Genomic DNA, 15,600 nt, shown 5'->3' on the forward strand with positions numbered 1-15,600 from the left:
ACCTTTTCTCCCTTCTGAAAACCAGCAGTAGAAAGTATGATTGTGACTTGTGACTGCTGGCTCCAGAATGAGCCTGTTACTGTTTGAAGGGAAGGGGATGTCTGTAGGTCTGGGATGAGGCCCTTGTAAGCTATGCTCTTGGGATCTCTCACTGTGGCTGCCATGTCTGGAGAGCCATGTCATGTACCAGCCAGGGGGTCTGTCTGTCTGGCCAACATGAATCCAGCCATCCTGCCCCAGGAGTGACCCCTGAGTTGCTCAGATGGAGGAGCAGCATTAATCCTCCCAATTGGCTTTCATTCCCCACCTCCTGATCCTGAGGCCTCGAGGCTTCCCAAACAACACCTGAGGCCACGTGGTGAATGCGAGGATCCAGCTAAGCCCAGGATGCTTTGGGAGCTCAGCTGGATGGGCAAGGGCACAGAGGTGGTCGGAAGTAATGCCTAATTGACAAGTAGGAAAATGGGAATTGGGGTGGCAGGGAGGAACCCTTGAACTAAGGGGACATCTGAGCACAGGCTTGGAGACAAAGAAGAAGGGTAGTACGTGCAGGAAACTACAACTCACTTCAGTCTCACTGCAGCTGGAAGGTACAGGTGGGGAAGGACAGTGTAGGAGCCCTGCCAGCCATGCCAAGGAGTATGGCTTTGACTTTTGCCTGAGGTGATGGGGAACCATGAGAACTCTAAACCAGGTAGTGACAGAGGTTTTTCCTTTTTCTTTTAATACATTGGTAAAATATGTTGGAGGTAGGACAGGCAGAGGGAGGGGAAAAGGTGATTGCCTGATTCAGAACAAAGGATGAAGGGAGAGCCTTAGGGGTATAAGGATTTCCACTTAGAGCAGGATGGAGATGCAGTGGGCAAAGTCAGAATGATCGCAAAGGAATAGGTGATGGTCCTTTGCGACTCCTGGACAGCCCTGGGCGTTTGAGTGTGTGGGCTTGCACACACCCCTTTATTTCTCTGGAGAAAGGAAGTGAGTTGAAAGCCACACCAAACAGCAGTTTCTTATTTCCTTGCTTTTGGGCTCCCTTCTCCACACCTTTCCTGGAGCCTTCTCACTGCTCTTCTTCCAGAGTGGGAAGACCAAAAATGGAGGAATGGGGGGTGAATCCCATAAAGCGGGAGGTGAGTTTGCATTCCCGGGTTCGGACTGGGGAGAGGACGATCACCTCTTATTAAATGATCTAATCCTTTTCAGTGCGGTCTCAGGGAAAGAGCTAGCCCGTCACTTCCAACCTAGGCTGATAGCGGGTGAGAGAGAACCTAGTATTTCGAGCCTTCATTATTCCATCTGCCAAATGGGGCCCAATTTACCGCCAATGGAAGAGAAACATACTGAGTAACCATGGCTGTTTAGCTGAAGTTAGTTCCTCCGACATGCCGAGGTCGCAAGCCTACAGTTGATGGTCTTACCAGAGTGCTTCTCTTTAAGGTGCTGGGTTAAGAGGGAGGCTCTCCGAGTCTCCATACTCCGAGAAAGGACGATCCGCTTTCACTGCAGCACTATTTGGGTTGGGGGAGGGCGGCGAATTGGGCAGCAAACTCCTGCCCCTTGCATACTTTAACCCACGACGGGGAAGACTGCTGGGCATTTTATTGTGTCCCACCCCTGCTCTGGTGGCTCAGACGGTAAAGCGTCTGCCTACAATGCGGGAGACCCTGGTTCAATCCCTGGGTCGGGAAGATCTGGAGAAGGAAATGGCAACCCACTCCAGTATTCTTGCCTGGAAAATCCCATGGGCGGAGGAGCCTGGTCGGCTACAGTCCATGGGGTCACAAAGAGTCGGACACGACTGAGCGACTTCACGTTCACGTTCACGTTCCCTGCTATGACAAGTGCGTGTGTGTGTTTAGGGAGGACGGAGTCCGCCCCAAGGGCAGTCTGCTTAGCAGCCAGCGGGAGGCGCCAAGTGCTCGGGCCTTCTGGACCCCGCCATGGGGCGGGGCGGGGCGGGTTCCACGTGTTCCCCTGGACCACGGGTTTCCCCGGCGAGGCGGACTGGCAAACCGCAGCGTTGGGCAACCAGGCTCGGATGCCTCCCGGGCCGCGCGCTGGCCCTCCCGTAGCTCAGGGTCTCGCCACGGGCGGTTGGGGCCCTCCGCGGGCAGAAGGCTGTCGCGGGCGCCTCAACTGCTCTCCGATTTCAAGGTTGAAAGCGGCGCTGCGTGCATCTGTAGCTAAAGGCAGGCTGCGGTGGGAGGTGGGCCAGGCCGGGAGCCCTGCGGCTGGTGGCTGCGGCCCGGGCTCACTCCCGCCACCCGGGAGAGAGTGCAGGCCGGCAACCGAGGCCAGGCCCGCCGCGTGCTCACCTGCTGGTCCCGGAGGCTACGGGTAGGGGGCGACGGGGGCGGGGCCAGGGCGCGACCGGCCAATGGGGAGAGGCTATTCGACTGTTAAATTCTCCCTGGAAAGTGGAGGGGGAGGGGGCTGGGGGGAAAGTTCCAAGCTCCCGAGAAATGGAAGGCCTGCTTGAGAACCAGAGCCGCCCAGGGACAGTTTGGGGTGCAGAGTCAGGATAGAGGGACAGGAAGATGCCGGCTGCGGCCGCATCCGCCGGGAGCGGCAGGCCCCGCCCTGACCGCCTCTCCCTTCCCGGGCTCCGCTGGGCCACACGCCCGCCTGCGCCGGCTCCATAGCGCCACCTGCTGGACTCCGGCCGCACGCCTGGCGTGCCGAGGCCGAGGCTCTCAAAGGAGCGACCGCGTTGGCCTCCCTGGCCTGGGAGCGACTGGGGAATGAGTTCACTCACCTCGGATCCAGCGGCTTTGGAGCCGGAGGCAACCGCCTCTTTAAAAATACATGATGGGGTCAGAGGAACGACGATCGTGAGAATCACTTCTTGTTCTGTCCCTCCTACCGGGCCTGACATTTCCACCACTCAAGTGACATTTCCACCCAGGTATGAGGAAATAGCGATGAGTCTGTCCCAGGAAGGAGGCAGCAGCAAAGGGCAGGAGTTCAGAGCCGCCCCGGGCACCTAGTGACAGCAAGGCACTGCTGGAAGCAGCCTTGGGCTCCTGTTGTCCTGGGGTGGCCGCAGACATGGGCAAGGGAGGCAGCTGCCTGCCATGCTCTATGAGGGGTCTAAAGCCGTGGTAGGCCCCGTGTGGGTGTCCTTTCCCGGCCTCTCTGGCCTGCCTTAGTATAGCACCGGAATCTCATGATTAGAAACAGGACCCATTCATTCTTTTAATAAACATTTATTGAGCACCTACTGTGTGCCAGGCACTGTGCTAGGCGCTGGGGATACATCAGTGACTAACACACAGTCCCTGTCCTTGAGGAGCTCACAGTCTATTGGAGGGGAAACATACATAAACACATAGCTAAGGCGCTACCATGTGCTAAGTGCTACAATAAGAGGTATATACAAAGTGCTGTGGGAGCTCAGAGGAGGGAGTAATGCATCAGCTGTTGGGGGTGAGGAGCCAGTCTCTTGACTCCATCAAACTATTGCAAAGGCAGGGTGCTGTTGCTACACGACCCTGGTTGAAATGAACCTATCTCCTGAGGCTCTCCTCTAGCCCTCTCCCATAACTACATCAGCACAGGTTAGTTTATCAGCTTAGCTAATTTAACACTTTGAGTAGGAAAGAAACTGGACAGGGAAGTTTCTTGAGAGGCAGGGGATGTTCAAAGTAGTAACAACTCTTGGGTGCTAAGGCCAGGGGTAGGGTGGGGGTACCATGAGGGCACTGAGCCAGGGAGGGCCGGCCCTGGGCAGTGGAGCACCCGGGGTGAGTGTCTGTGCAGAGGGGAGGTCGGAGGTCACCTACCTCACTTTGGTCCCTCTCTCTCCCCAGCTCAATCAGTAACCGTCCGTTGACGCTCACTAGATGCTTCGTAGTGTGCCCTGCTACGGGCGACAGTCCCACTCCCCTCAGAAGGTAACACACTAACTGGGGAGACTACATAAGTCCAGGCCATTGAAGATTGAAGTAACAGTCTGTCATTATTATAGAGGCGATGTCACAGGCTGCTCACAGTCAGTTAGCAAAGAATGGCACTTGCAACATATTTCGAATGAACTCACTTAGGGTAGGCTGGTCTGGGGAGGCAGCATCTATGAACTGAGCCTTGAAGGATGGGTATAATTTGATGAGTACTAGCGGGGTGGGACGGAGAAGGCAATGGCACCCCACTCCAGTACTCTTGCCTGGAAAATCCCATGGATGGAGGAGCCTGGTAGGCTGCAGTCCATGGGGTCGCATAGACATAATTGGACATGACTGAAGTGACTTAGCAGCAGCAGCGGGGTGGGAAGAGCACTGTGGTTGAGCAGAAGCAAGAAAAGTAAAAGTACAGAGGGAGGCAACTCCAACAGAGGCACGAGCAAAGGTTAGCGAATCCATCTGTTTGGAGCAATACAAGGGGTCAGGGGAGCAGTGGGAGGTGAACGGGGAAGTAGGCTAGGATGTGATGGTGAAGTGCAAAATACTCCTGGAACAACTGCCCTGAGCCATCAAGTGCTCCCAAATCCCTCCTCCAGGACCCCTGGATTGCCTTGTGAGTCAGACAATAAAGGGTTAATGCCCAGCCGCTAAGAACAGATTGGAGGTTAAGGATTTTGAGTATTACTCCCATTTGTAGGCAGTGAGAAGCCCCAGGAGACTTTTTGGCAGAGGAAGAATAGAGCTGGTGCCCTGGCAGGTTGGAGGGGGTGACTCAGATCACACTGGGGGACTGCTGATATGTCCAGGGAAGGGGATAAGCTCTGGGGGAGGCTGAACAAGGCTGGAGGCTTTCTGCAAGTGTGGAACAATGGCTGGATTGGAGAGACGTGGCAAACCACACCGGACTTGAGGCAACAAGGAAGGGGCAGGGTCAAGTGAATGCAGCCAGCAGATGGCTCTGAAATGTCAAGCTTAGAAGGTCAGGACAATAACAGAAATAGGCAAGTCATGACAGCCTTTTTGTCTGGAATGGTTTTGTGTGTTGGAAGACTTCCAAAAATCTATTTTTGATAGAGGGACAATCTTTGAGGGTCTGACAATCATCTAGGTAGAACTATCCAGGAGAAATGTGAGCCAGAAGCTGAGAAGAGTAGGGGCTGGGCCTCTAGATTCCATACCCAACCCGAAGAGCCTCACTGGAGCCAGGAGGATGGCTGAGGCTCGTGGGGTGCCCAGAGTGAATGTAGATGTGGGGCTAGCAAGGGCACAGAGAGGGTGACAGAGGAAGGGGAAGTAGTGTCATGTGCTGTGAGGACTTACAAGGGGCCAAGAACTATGAAGAAGAAATTTGACATCATCTCCAGGGTATCAGTGACTTCAGATGAAGAGTTCTATGGGGTTCAGGTGAGGGGGCAGGGCCCCTCCTAACCCATGTGGCACCTTTGTGTAAAGTTGTTTTCAAAGGTGACCCTTTCTCAAGATGTTTTGCTCTCCACCATCAGGAAGCTGTCATCATAAGCTGATTTTATTAGAAAAAGGAACATTAATGCCAAGTGCTGGAGACATGTAAGAAATATACCCGCACAACCATACATGGTTCCCTCCCAGGGTGGAGAAGGGGGAGAACAAGAGGTGACAGAGCATGATAATGGGCTTGGCAGTGACCAGAAGGAGAGAAAGAGAAGGGCAACCAGGGGAGGTAGTGAGGTCAAGTGGCTGGTTTTGTGTCAAGGACACAGCAAGGGTCCTGATGCACCAATTCACAGTAACCACATTTACCAGATCCTATCACTGTTTCCGAGGCTGACATAGTAGAGCTTGCTCCCAAACCTGGCAGGAGAGACAAAGGCAAATTCACAGAAGAGAGAGCGGAGGGCATCAAGGCCCCCTGCCGAGGGGTGGACTTTAAGAGATAACTGACTGACCCCCTTCTCAGAAAGAGGAAAGGTGGAAGGAAGGCATGCGGAAGGACAGAAAGGACAGGAGCTCACAGGTTCAGGCCCCATCTTCATGGAGGAGGTGTCAGGGTGAAGTGAGAAGGCTGGCCATCAAGGACCTCGGCCCACTGGAGGAGGTCTACTGCAGCCATAGAGGGAGTGGGTGCGTGGGCAGACCTGTGAGGGGAATAGAAAGCAGGCTGACCAGCAAGGAGGCACGAGCAGGGACGGAAGCAGACCCCGAGCATGTGGTTACCCAACGTCCCCTGCATCGCCTGCCAGCAGTGGATGGCAGGGGCGAAATTAACCAAGACGGAAGCCAGGATTTGGGATGCAGAGCAGGGTGGCCGTGAAGGCTAGAATTACAGCCCAAGCCCTGGGTGCAAACATCGATTATTTAGTCCCCTTCCCCTGGGGACCTTGTGGCTGAGTCTGACCCTGGAGGGGCACAAAGCACTTGGGAGATTAAGGATCTGGCCTGCTAGCAAATGACTGGTGGGCAATGAGGCTGAGCCCAAGAAGACCTCGGTCTAGCCTGTGGGGCTGCTCCACAGGGCTGAATTCCTTCCCTCTCTTCAGGGTTTTATCCCACATGGCTTTCTCCTTGTCCCCTACAATTCCGTCTTCCCCAACAAACACACCCATCAAAACTCTCCTCCCCAGACCTACCCCAGCTCTGTGACATCTCTCCAGATTTGGGGGCTCAAACCTGTACCCCATAGTCTCAGAACAAATCTTGGCTTGTACAAAGGGAACTGGAGAATGCTTTCCCTCCAAACAAAAAATTCCCCATCTCTGTGGCTGACCTCCAGAGAGACACACACCCTTGAAGACCTCACAGCTACACCCCCGTCCTCACCAAAGACGACGCACAAGTACACAAAAATACATACAGAGATATTCACATATGGCATAGTAAATACTCTGCGGAGGGAAAGAAGATGGTGGAATACAGCCAGGTGAAAAGACTCTTCTCATGAAGCCCCTACCCCAGCCCTGGTTACAAACATCTCAGAAGGTTTGCCTCCATCAGGAAGTCAGCCCATTACCCCGACAAGAGCATATCCCCTAGTACTCTTAAAAGCCATGGTCTGACACCAGGGACGCTCCAACTGGGCCTGTCTTGGCCATGGTGACACCAAGCAGGGGTGGGGCATGGGGGTCTGTTGTATTGACACCCTGCTGAAATGTAAGGGCTGGTGTGCTACTTCAGTCAGTCTCTCTTAGAGGAAGTCCGTGTACAAATGCTGCTCAACTTTGCCTGGCAGTCACATTTCCCCCTGACCCCCTTCATTTACATGTCATGAGGCTCCATCTTAATGAGGGAAGTGGGGTTGAATGGGGAGATGGAGGCTGGGGTTGGGGATCTAGTCAGCAGGCTCCCAGGTGTGCTTACATTAGGCTCAGCCGTAAACAGGGACCCTGAGCTCGAGGAGAGCTCAAGTTCAGCCACTGGGGTCAGCCCAACAGTGGGGCGGCTGGGAGGAGACAAAGTCTGGTTTCCCAGAAGGCTCGGACTGTGGGAAGCCCTTGAAACTACCTGGGTTGGAAGTGGCTGAAGGTGAGCCTGCTCCCTCAGGAGTTCCCTGAGGGTCTCTTCAGAAACCAGCAGGCCCTCCATGGGGGCCCCAGTCATCATGCCCTGCACATAGGACGAGGGCCTCAGTGGCCCCTCCTTGACCCCAGGGGCTGTGGTGGCACCGGAAGTTCTGATGAAGGCCGCAATGACAGTCCCAGGGGCCTGAGAGCTGGGCCCCGCTGGGCCAGCTCCCATGACTGAGGGTGGTGCCGGATTGGTCGGACGGTTGGCCCCAGCCAGAAGCTGGGGGAGGCCACTGAGAATCAGTGGAGCCCCCGGTGCTGCCACCTGGTTCTCTTGGAAACTGGTGTTCAGGGGGAAGGAGGTTTGCAGAGTGAAGGTGTCCTTGAAGGTGGAAGCAGGTGGAACACTCTGGAGAACGAGCTGGGTTGAAGCAGTAGTACTGGCAGGAGGCCCGTTGGTCAGCACTGTGGTCAGCGGGATGGTCTGCAGGGTCAGGGCCGAGCCCGACCTCACGGGGGCCACTCCTAAGTGGATGTTGCTGGGCACGGCAGAAGTACTGAGGAGAAGCAGAAAGCACATTTGGTTCAGGGAGGAGGCGTGGAAGGAGGGCACTGGGGGAATGGAGCAGAAGGTGTTTCAGCCAGTATTTGTTGGGCCCTTAGCTTGGGTCAGGGATCATTTAAATGGTTCGCATGTGGGATTTCACTCCATCTTCTGATCAGCCCATGAGTTGAATAAGATTAACAATCTGATTTTCCTGCATGAGGAAGGAGGCACAGAGAGGTCATGTAACTTGCCCTAGACCACACAGCCAGCAACAGGGACACACCTAGGCCTTCTCTCCAGAGACTGTGCTCATCAGTGCTGCGGTGCACTGACATCCCCTTCAGAAGGGCGTCCCTGTGGCCTGCATCAGCACAGAAACAGGCACACATGCACAACCCAGGCGAAGGCCGAGCTTCTCAGGGAAAATTGGAGGGACCTCAGTGTGGACAAGTAGTAGCAAGAGCTTTCCTGGTGGGCTTGGTAGGGCCTGAGGAAGGCAGAATGGCACCTTCTCTGTTGCCCCTTTTCTGGAGTAGAGGAGACTTGTGGGGATGGGCCCAGGAGAGGAGGTTCTTGAGGAGCACCCTGGGGTAACAGGAGCAGCCCCAGCTGGCAACAGAAGATGCCCCAGGTCAAGGACTGGCTTGGCCATTTGTTATTTTGGTGTGTGACCTCAGTCAAGTGACCTTTCCCTCTTTTAAGCCACGAGTGTCCCACTGGATTCCCAGGGATGCTGTGAGGGTCCCAGGAGTCAGAGACAGAGCACAACTTTGCAAGAAGCTGAAAATGTCCCCAGCCCTAGGGGAAGACTTGGAACGACCTGGGCGCCCTTACCTCACAGCTTTGGTGACTTTGGCCTGGCTCTCTGGTGGAGAGACAAGCATGGCGGAGGTAGTGGGGATCTCTTCGTCTATAGACAGTCCCAATTCCAGACTCGCAGATGGCTGGAGACCAACGTGCTGCACCTTCGGCTTTTCCCAGGAAGTGTCACCCTTGCCCTGCGGGGCAGCTCTGGATGAGACCCGGGAACTGGCTCTCCGGGAGCTGCCACCAGAGGAGGTGGAGGGAGCAGAGGCCTGAGGGGATGTGGCTGTGACCTCGCTTCTCTCATCCTCGTCTTCGATCACCACCAGGTCCTTGGGCATCTCCTTAAATTGGTACACCAGCCTCTGCCCTTCCACTTTGGCCAGGATGCCTCGTTGGTAGTAATATCTGGGTGAAGAGCAGGGAGTGTCAGGGACATAGTGCCCTCCAGGGCCGGTGGGGGGATGCAGATGGGCGCCCTGAGCAAGGGAAGGGGCACTTTGGACTTAGAAGGCTTTTATGAAGTTTCTGAGATCTCCCTCTGATGACTCGAAGGGTCCATGAAAGGGGATTTCCAATGCTGACCCTCATGCTGCTTTGGGGCAGAGGATGGGGTGAGTGAAGCATGGGAGGGGGTGGAAGATGGCGGTTCAGCCATCCCCCAGCCTGAGAGACCGACTGTGGGTAAGTCAGACCCATCTTCCTTGGTCCCTGGCTTGCAGAATGTGAAGGAAGCCCTTCTTGGGGATGGGGAGGCCCTGAAATTCTCTTTCCACTCTAAAAAGAGAAAAGGCTAGGACAGAAACACAAGAAGAAGAGCACTATCCCTCCCAGATAGGACCTGGGAAACGGGCTGGGGGGTAAGCAAACGGGAGTCACAGGAGACTTGCGGGGATGGGCCCAGGAATTCGTACCTCAGAAGAGTGTCTAGGTGACCCATGCAAGGGGAGCAAGGTACTTACTCATCACCCACACAGAGCCTGATCTTTCCAGGGAACGTTGGAGACCCCTTAGCGAGGGGCTCCTGGGACAGAGGAAGAAGCTTGGGGACCCCTCCGGGCAGGGGCTCCTACCTGAGTGCCCGGCCCATCGTCTCATAGTTCATGTCAGGCTTGTTCTTCTGCTTCCCCCACAGTTTGGACACTGCCTTAGAATCCACCAGCTTGAAGATGCCTTTCTCTCGCTGGGTCCACTTGATGTACTTGGGGCAGGTGTTCCGGTCTTGCAGAAGTGCGAGGAGGAATTCCCACAGGTAGATGGTGCTGCCTGCAGAGCAGCAGGGTGGTGATAGGGTGCCCAGACCCCGCCCACCCCTGCCGGCTCCCTTCCCACCTCACCCGCCTCCCCGCTGTACCTTTGCCATCCTTCGATTTCTTCCGAATGGGGATGCTGAGGTCAGTGACAGGTGAGGTACTGCGGTTGCCCTTGGTCTTCCGGACTGAGGATGGGGGGAAGGTGGGAGTGAGCTGAGGCTACAGGGCAGGGCTCCCGAGACAGAGGGCCCAGGCGCTTACCAACTGAGGGGCACCCGGCGACAAGGAAGAGGCAGGTTGCCTCCGGGGCTGGAGGCCTAGGGTCACACTCCACAGGCATCGCACTCAGGTAGCTCCACCCACCCAAGGGCCCTCCCGAATTTCAGGCCCCAAACAATGAGGGGCCACGGAGTGCTTGCCAATGAGTCACCTATAGAAGCACAGAATCTGCCTTGCCTAATTTTTGAAACAAAATGGCATCTGAAGGCGTGCCTGTTGTGCAGATAAGTGTGGCACCAGGCTTTGGTTGCCACACTGACACGGCAGTATCGACCAGCCATCATCTGAGTAAATCAATAACATGGGGCTTGGGAAAGCCCAAAGTCCTCTACCATATACAGTCTCGGCTCTGTAAGCTCCAAGAAGGAAGCTAAGAGCAGAGCGTGAGGCAGAGGCCCCCAGAGGGCAGGAACTGGCCAGGGGGCCAAGGTTGGTGTCTGAACACTCAGTGCAGGATTCAACCCACTGAGGTCATGGGCTTGCTAATAAGCATTTACATATCTGCTGGGCAGACAGGAGAGGCCTGGAAAATGTCAGGCTTTAGGCAAGCTACCTGACGAGGCCTGGCTTTCCAGAAGGGAGGACTTTCCATCTGTCTCTGCCACATCAGAGGGCTATGCTCTGAACATGTCTGTAAAGCATGGGACTCACCTCTAGCCGTGGTCTCCCTGAACCCTCTCCTACTGCCCAGCCCCTTGAGGAAACACACACACTCTCTCCCCCCCCTATCTTACTTCTCTTCTTGGATTTTCCAGTCTTCTTAGAGCTCTCTTCTCTGGGGACCTTCCCCTCCAGACAGTTCTCCTCTTGGTCACCAGTGTCACCAGCCCTGTTTAGGGCATCGGGCTCAGAGACAGGAAACAGGTAGTTGGGCAGTGTCATGGCTGGAGCAGGGTCTGGTTCTGGAAGCATTTCGGAGGTGCTGACTGCAAGAAGAAAGGCCTGAGGTGGCGTGGGCGCAGGGCACGGTAGGAGTGTGGTCTCCCGTGCTCAAGAGAACAGTGGGTTCCTGGGGGGTGGGGGTGGGGGCGAAGCGTCATTCCCCACAGCCCCAGACACAGGACACACCTGAAAATGCCTCCTGTGTCTCACGGCACGAGGACAGGAAACATCTGCAGAGCTGTGGGCACGAGCTGGCCCCAATCACAGCATGCACATGTGCAGCCCGCCGCTGGTGGTGGGAAGCTCCAGGTGACACCCAGGGAAAGGGCCACCTTCATTTAGTCATCTACGCATTTTACAACCAGAAGGGCCCTTAGACCTCGTTTAGCCCTGATGAGGAGACTGAGACCCAGAGATGGCAGGGCATGTGCCCAGGGTCACACAGCAACTTGGTCACACATGCCTGGTATGTGAGGGTACTCAGTAAATATCTGTTGAATCCTGAGTGAAAATTAGTGCCAGAGGTGGGATGAGGAATTGGAACCTGCAGCTTCATGGCTTTTTTGCCACCCTGTATCCCAGCACCTCCTTCGAAGGTCAGTTGGAGCCAGGAATCTTCCTGTAGAGTCATGGCAGATGCTTGATGGGGGTATTTGCTGGGGGAAGAGCCTGCCTCAGGGGCCATCGCAGGAGGTAGGGGCCAACCTCCTAGAACAGGGAAGGGATGAGGAGGCTCCAGCCCGGTATATTTCTAACTAAGCCGCATCTGGCACAGACATCCTGGGAGCTCAGCGAGACAGCAGAGCGGCCTGACATTACCCTGGCCAATAGCATTCTGCCTTAAACAAGGAAGTTCTGACACGTGCTACACGTGGACGGACCTTGAGGACCTTATGTTAAGTAAAATAAGCCAGTCCCCCCAAAAAACAAATACTGTATACTTCAGCTCATCTGAGGCCCCAAGAAGAGTCAAATTCATTGAGATATAAAGTAGAGCGGTGGTGGCCAGGGGCTGCGGGGAAGGGGGAATGAGGAGTTAGTGTTTCATGGGAACAGACTTCAGGTTTTGCAAAATGCAGAGCTCTGGAGAGGATGATGGTGGCTGCACAACATAACAAATGTACTTAATACCACAGACCCGAACACTGAAGATGGTTAAGGTGGCTCATTTTATGTTATGTGTAGTTTGTTGTTCAGTCGCTCAGCCATGTCTGACTCTTTGTGACCCTATGGCTATATAGCTCACCAGGCTCCTCTGTCCATGGGATTCTCCAGGCAAGAATACTGGAGTGGGTTGCCATTTCCTCCTCCAGGGGATCTTCCTGACCCAGGGGTCAAAACCTGTGTCTCCTGCATTGGGAGACAGATTCTTTACCACCAAGCCACCAGGGAAGCCCTATGTGTATTTTACTGTAATTTAAAAATTGGAAAAAATAACCAGTCAACCTGGTTATTTTTATACATAGTTACAAAAAGTCACTCCATCTCCTTCCTCGTCTGCAGGGGCCATTCTGCCCCATCACACTCCACTCACAGCTCAAGAGCATGTTAACAGGTATAGGGGTGGTATGGGTACATTAGCCCGCACACACAGGCCCCTGAGAATCCAATACACAGATGTGATATTTTAAAATGGAATTTTGTGTTGCCGCGAGTTGAGGCACCACAGTTCAAACTCACAGATCTGCTTGTCATCCAGGATGTTGTTGGGAGACTCGACGTTGAGCAAGACTTCAGGGGTTGACACGGTTTGTGAGGTGGTTTCATTGTCATCTGGTGCCAGGTTCCATGGTTGGGAGAGAAGAAAATTCCCTCAGGACATAGGGCAGTGGGTGCCGCCAGAACGAGGCTAAGGAGCCCAGGGGCAGCCGGGAAGGTAGCAGCGTGCCTCCCACCCTGATTCTCCACCTTTCTCTACACCCATCCCAGCAGAGCTGGTCTCCCCTCACTCTTCCACTGCATCTCGGGAGATCATGGATCCATTTAGGTGGCTTTCTCCTCTCTACAGTGGTACTACCTTCTGCTTATCCTAGTCACCCTGTCTAATTTCCAACTACTGGGGGCCTTGCTCCTGGCTGCATGGGGTCACTAGAAGCCTCTGTGGGCTACTGTTACCTGAAGACAGAACCCCTCCCTCCTCCACACCTTCCCTGCCCAGGAAGGAAACAGACCTGCCAGCAAAAAACTGCCCTCCAAGATCTGATCCTGTGTCATGCACAATGTCCCATCTGTTATGATGCCATTGTGAACGTCATCCAGCTCCAGGCCTGAGTACAGATGCAGTAATTCGGGGTAGGGGACTTGCTCCACAATCACAGCTGGAAACACGGAGGGATCTTCTAGCTACGGAGAAGACAGCGATCCGGTTCAAGGCCCACCCGCCTCTCCCAGGAAGCCCTCCATACCAGAATCTGGCCCTTCTTGCAATTCCTAACTCTTGGATCCCTCAGGGGCTGTCCTTTGTAGGGCATGACATTGCTCTGGGTCCAAACTCACTAGTGGGGTCTTTACTGGTAGAAATGGGTTAGCTCTGTACCACCTTCACTCAACCAAGGGCAGGCAGTTTTAACTGGTTACAGTTATGGGTTAAGCTGTGGCCAGGGTTAGTTAGGCTCATTCTGAAACCAGTGGGAAAGGATTTGTCCATGGCAAGGGCAAGGGGCTCAATCTACAGCCAGTTGAGGGACTCAACCTACGCTCAGGGTTGGGTACCAGGGTGAAGGGCTCAGATCATGAACATCTTAGGGCTCAGTTTGTGATAAGAGTAGGAATGAAGATGGAAGAACAGAGGAATTAGAGACATAGAAAGTTAAGGGCTGGGAATTCCCTGGTGCTCCAGTGATTAAGGATCCACCCTAGTCGGGAAACTAAGCCCTCGAGCTTTAGAGCCCACACACCACAACTAAGACCTGATGCAGCCAAATAATAAAACAACACTAATTTTTTTTTTTTTAAAAGGTAAGGGCCTGCATAGGGGAGAGGGTTCCAATTTCTGGCCTGATTTGGTGGGCACATGGGGGTACTGTTCTTGTTAAGGGGGAAGCCAGAAGGAAGAGGAGCGGGTTTTTGGAGAAAGATAAGGGAGCAAGTGTCTGAATATGGTCAGTTGGAGGTACCACTGAGATATTTAAAATGGAGATACCTATCAAGGAGTCAAAAATATGTATCCATGAGCTCATCACTGAGAGTGGGTAAAATCATCAGGATGAGAATTTGACCCCCGAGGACATAGTTATTCTAAAATCAAACAAAGGTAAATTTTAAAAATAAGTGTGATTGCAACTGTTGTTTAAAAATTATAGAAGGAAATGTACTGGAATGTTCATAAGAATTATATTTTGGTTGTGGGACTGCAGGTGATTTTTTTTTTCCCTTTCTACTTTTCTGAATTTTCTTTCATGGGGCTATTAATTCTTTCTTCATGAAAAAGGAATGAGAATGCTCAGTTTTACCTAATGTTCCTGAAGGATCCAGAAGAATAAAAATTGATGAAACTGCCTTTGGGTTTGGCTGCTGGGCAGTCACCTGGCTAGAGCAGTTTCAGGGGAGTGCTGGGGTCTCAGAGAGGACGGATGGAGGGAGACAGGCAGGTGGGTATAGTGATTAAGGCCAGAGTTTAGAGCTGTCTGTGGGCTTCCCTGGTGGCTCAGAGGGTAAAGTGTCTGCCTGCAATGCAGGAGACCTGGGTTCGATCCCTGGGTCAGGAAGATCCCCTGGAGAAGGAAATGGCAACCCACTCCAGTACTCTTGCCTGGAAAATCCCATGGACAGAGAAGCCTGGTAGACTACAGTCTATGGGATCGCAAAGAGTCGGACACGACTGAGCGACTCCACAACTTCACTTCACTTTAGAGCTGTCTGTCCAACACAGTAGCCGCTAGCCACTGGTGACTATTTAAATGTAAATATAAAGTTTTTCAAGATTAAAATTCAGTCCTTCAGTTGCATCAGCCATAGTTCAAGTGCTCCATAGCCACATGGCCCCATACTGGACAGCACAAATCTAGTGAAGTTGCTCAGTCATGTCCAACTCTTTGTGATCCCATGGACTGTAGCCCACCAGACTCCTCCGTCCGTGGAATTTTCCAGGCAAGAGTACTGAAGTGGGTTGCCATTTCCTTCTCCAATGCATGAAAGTGAAAAGTGAAAGTGAAGTTGCTCGGTCCTGTCCGACTCTTCGCGACCCCATGGACCGCAGCCCACCAGACTCCTCCATCCATGGAATTTTCCAGGCAAGAGTACTGAAGTGGGTTGCCATTTCCTTCTCCAGGGGATCTTCCTGACCAAGGGATTGAACCCAGGTCTCTCATATTGCAGGCAGACGCTTTACTGTCTGAGCCACCAGGGAAGCTAAGAGCACTTCTAGAATATCAGAAAACTCTACTGGACCATGCTGATCTAGAGCCAGACTGCCTGGGTCTGAGACCAAATTCTGCCATTTATGAGCAGTGTGATCT

The 15,600-nt window shown here is 53.7% G+C and overlaps 1 protein-coding gene across 3 annotated transcripts in view; it reads right to left on the reverse strand.

Annotated features, from left to right (window-relative positions):
- Positions 1–4,932: 4,932 nt before the first annotated feature.
- The window catches only part of ELF4 (E74 like ETS transcription factor 4), a 38,057-nt gene continuing 27,389 nt past the window's right edge, over positions 4,933–15,600 (reverse strand). For all 3 annotated transcript variants that reach the window (XM_055563541.1, XM_055563540.1, XM_055563539.1), the window contains 7 exons: positions 13,315–13,486; positions 12,824–12,916; positions 10,996–11,187; positions 10,084–10,167; positions 9,803–9,995; positions 8,760–9,137; positions 4,933–7,935 (listed from right to left, as the gene is read on the reverse strand). In XM_055563541.1, coding sequence (XP_055419516.1) covers positions 7,131–7,935; positions 8,760–9,137; positions 9,803–9,995; positions 10,084–10,167; positions 10,996–11,187; positions 12,824–12,916; positions 13,315–13,357 — 1,788 coding nt within the window. In that variant the 5' untranslated portion in view covers positions 13,358–13,486 and the 3' untranslated portion in view covers positions 4,933–7,130. The remainder of the gene's footprint in view (positions 7,936–8,759; positions 9,138–9,802; positions 9,996–10,083; positions 10,168–10,995; positions 11,188–12,823; positions 12,917–13,314; positions 13,487–15,600) is intronic.

This window comes from Bubalus kerabau, chromosome X, assembly GCF_029407905.1.
Source record: "Bubalus kerabau isolate K-KA32 ecotype Philippines breed swamp buffalo chromosome X, PCC_UOA_SB_1v2, whole genome shotgun sequence".
NCBI classification, from domain to species: domain Eukaryota; kingdom Metazoa; phylum Chordata; class Mammalia; order Artiodactyla; family Bovidae; genus Bubalus; species Bubalus kerabau.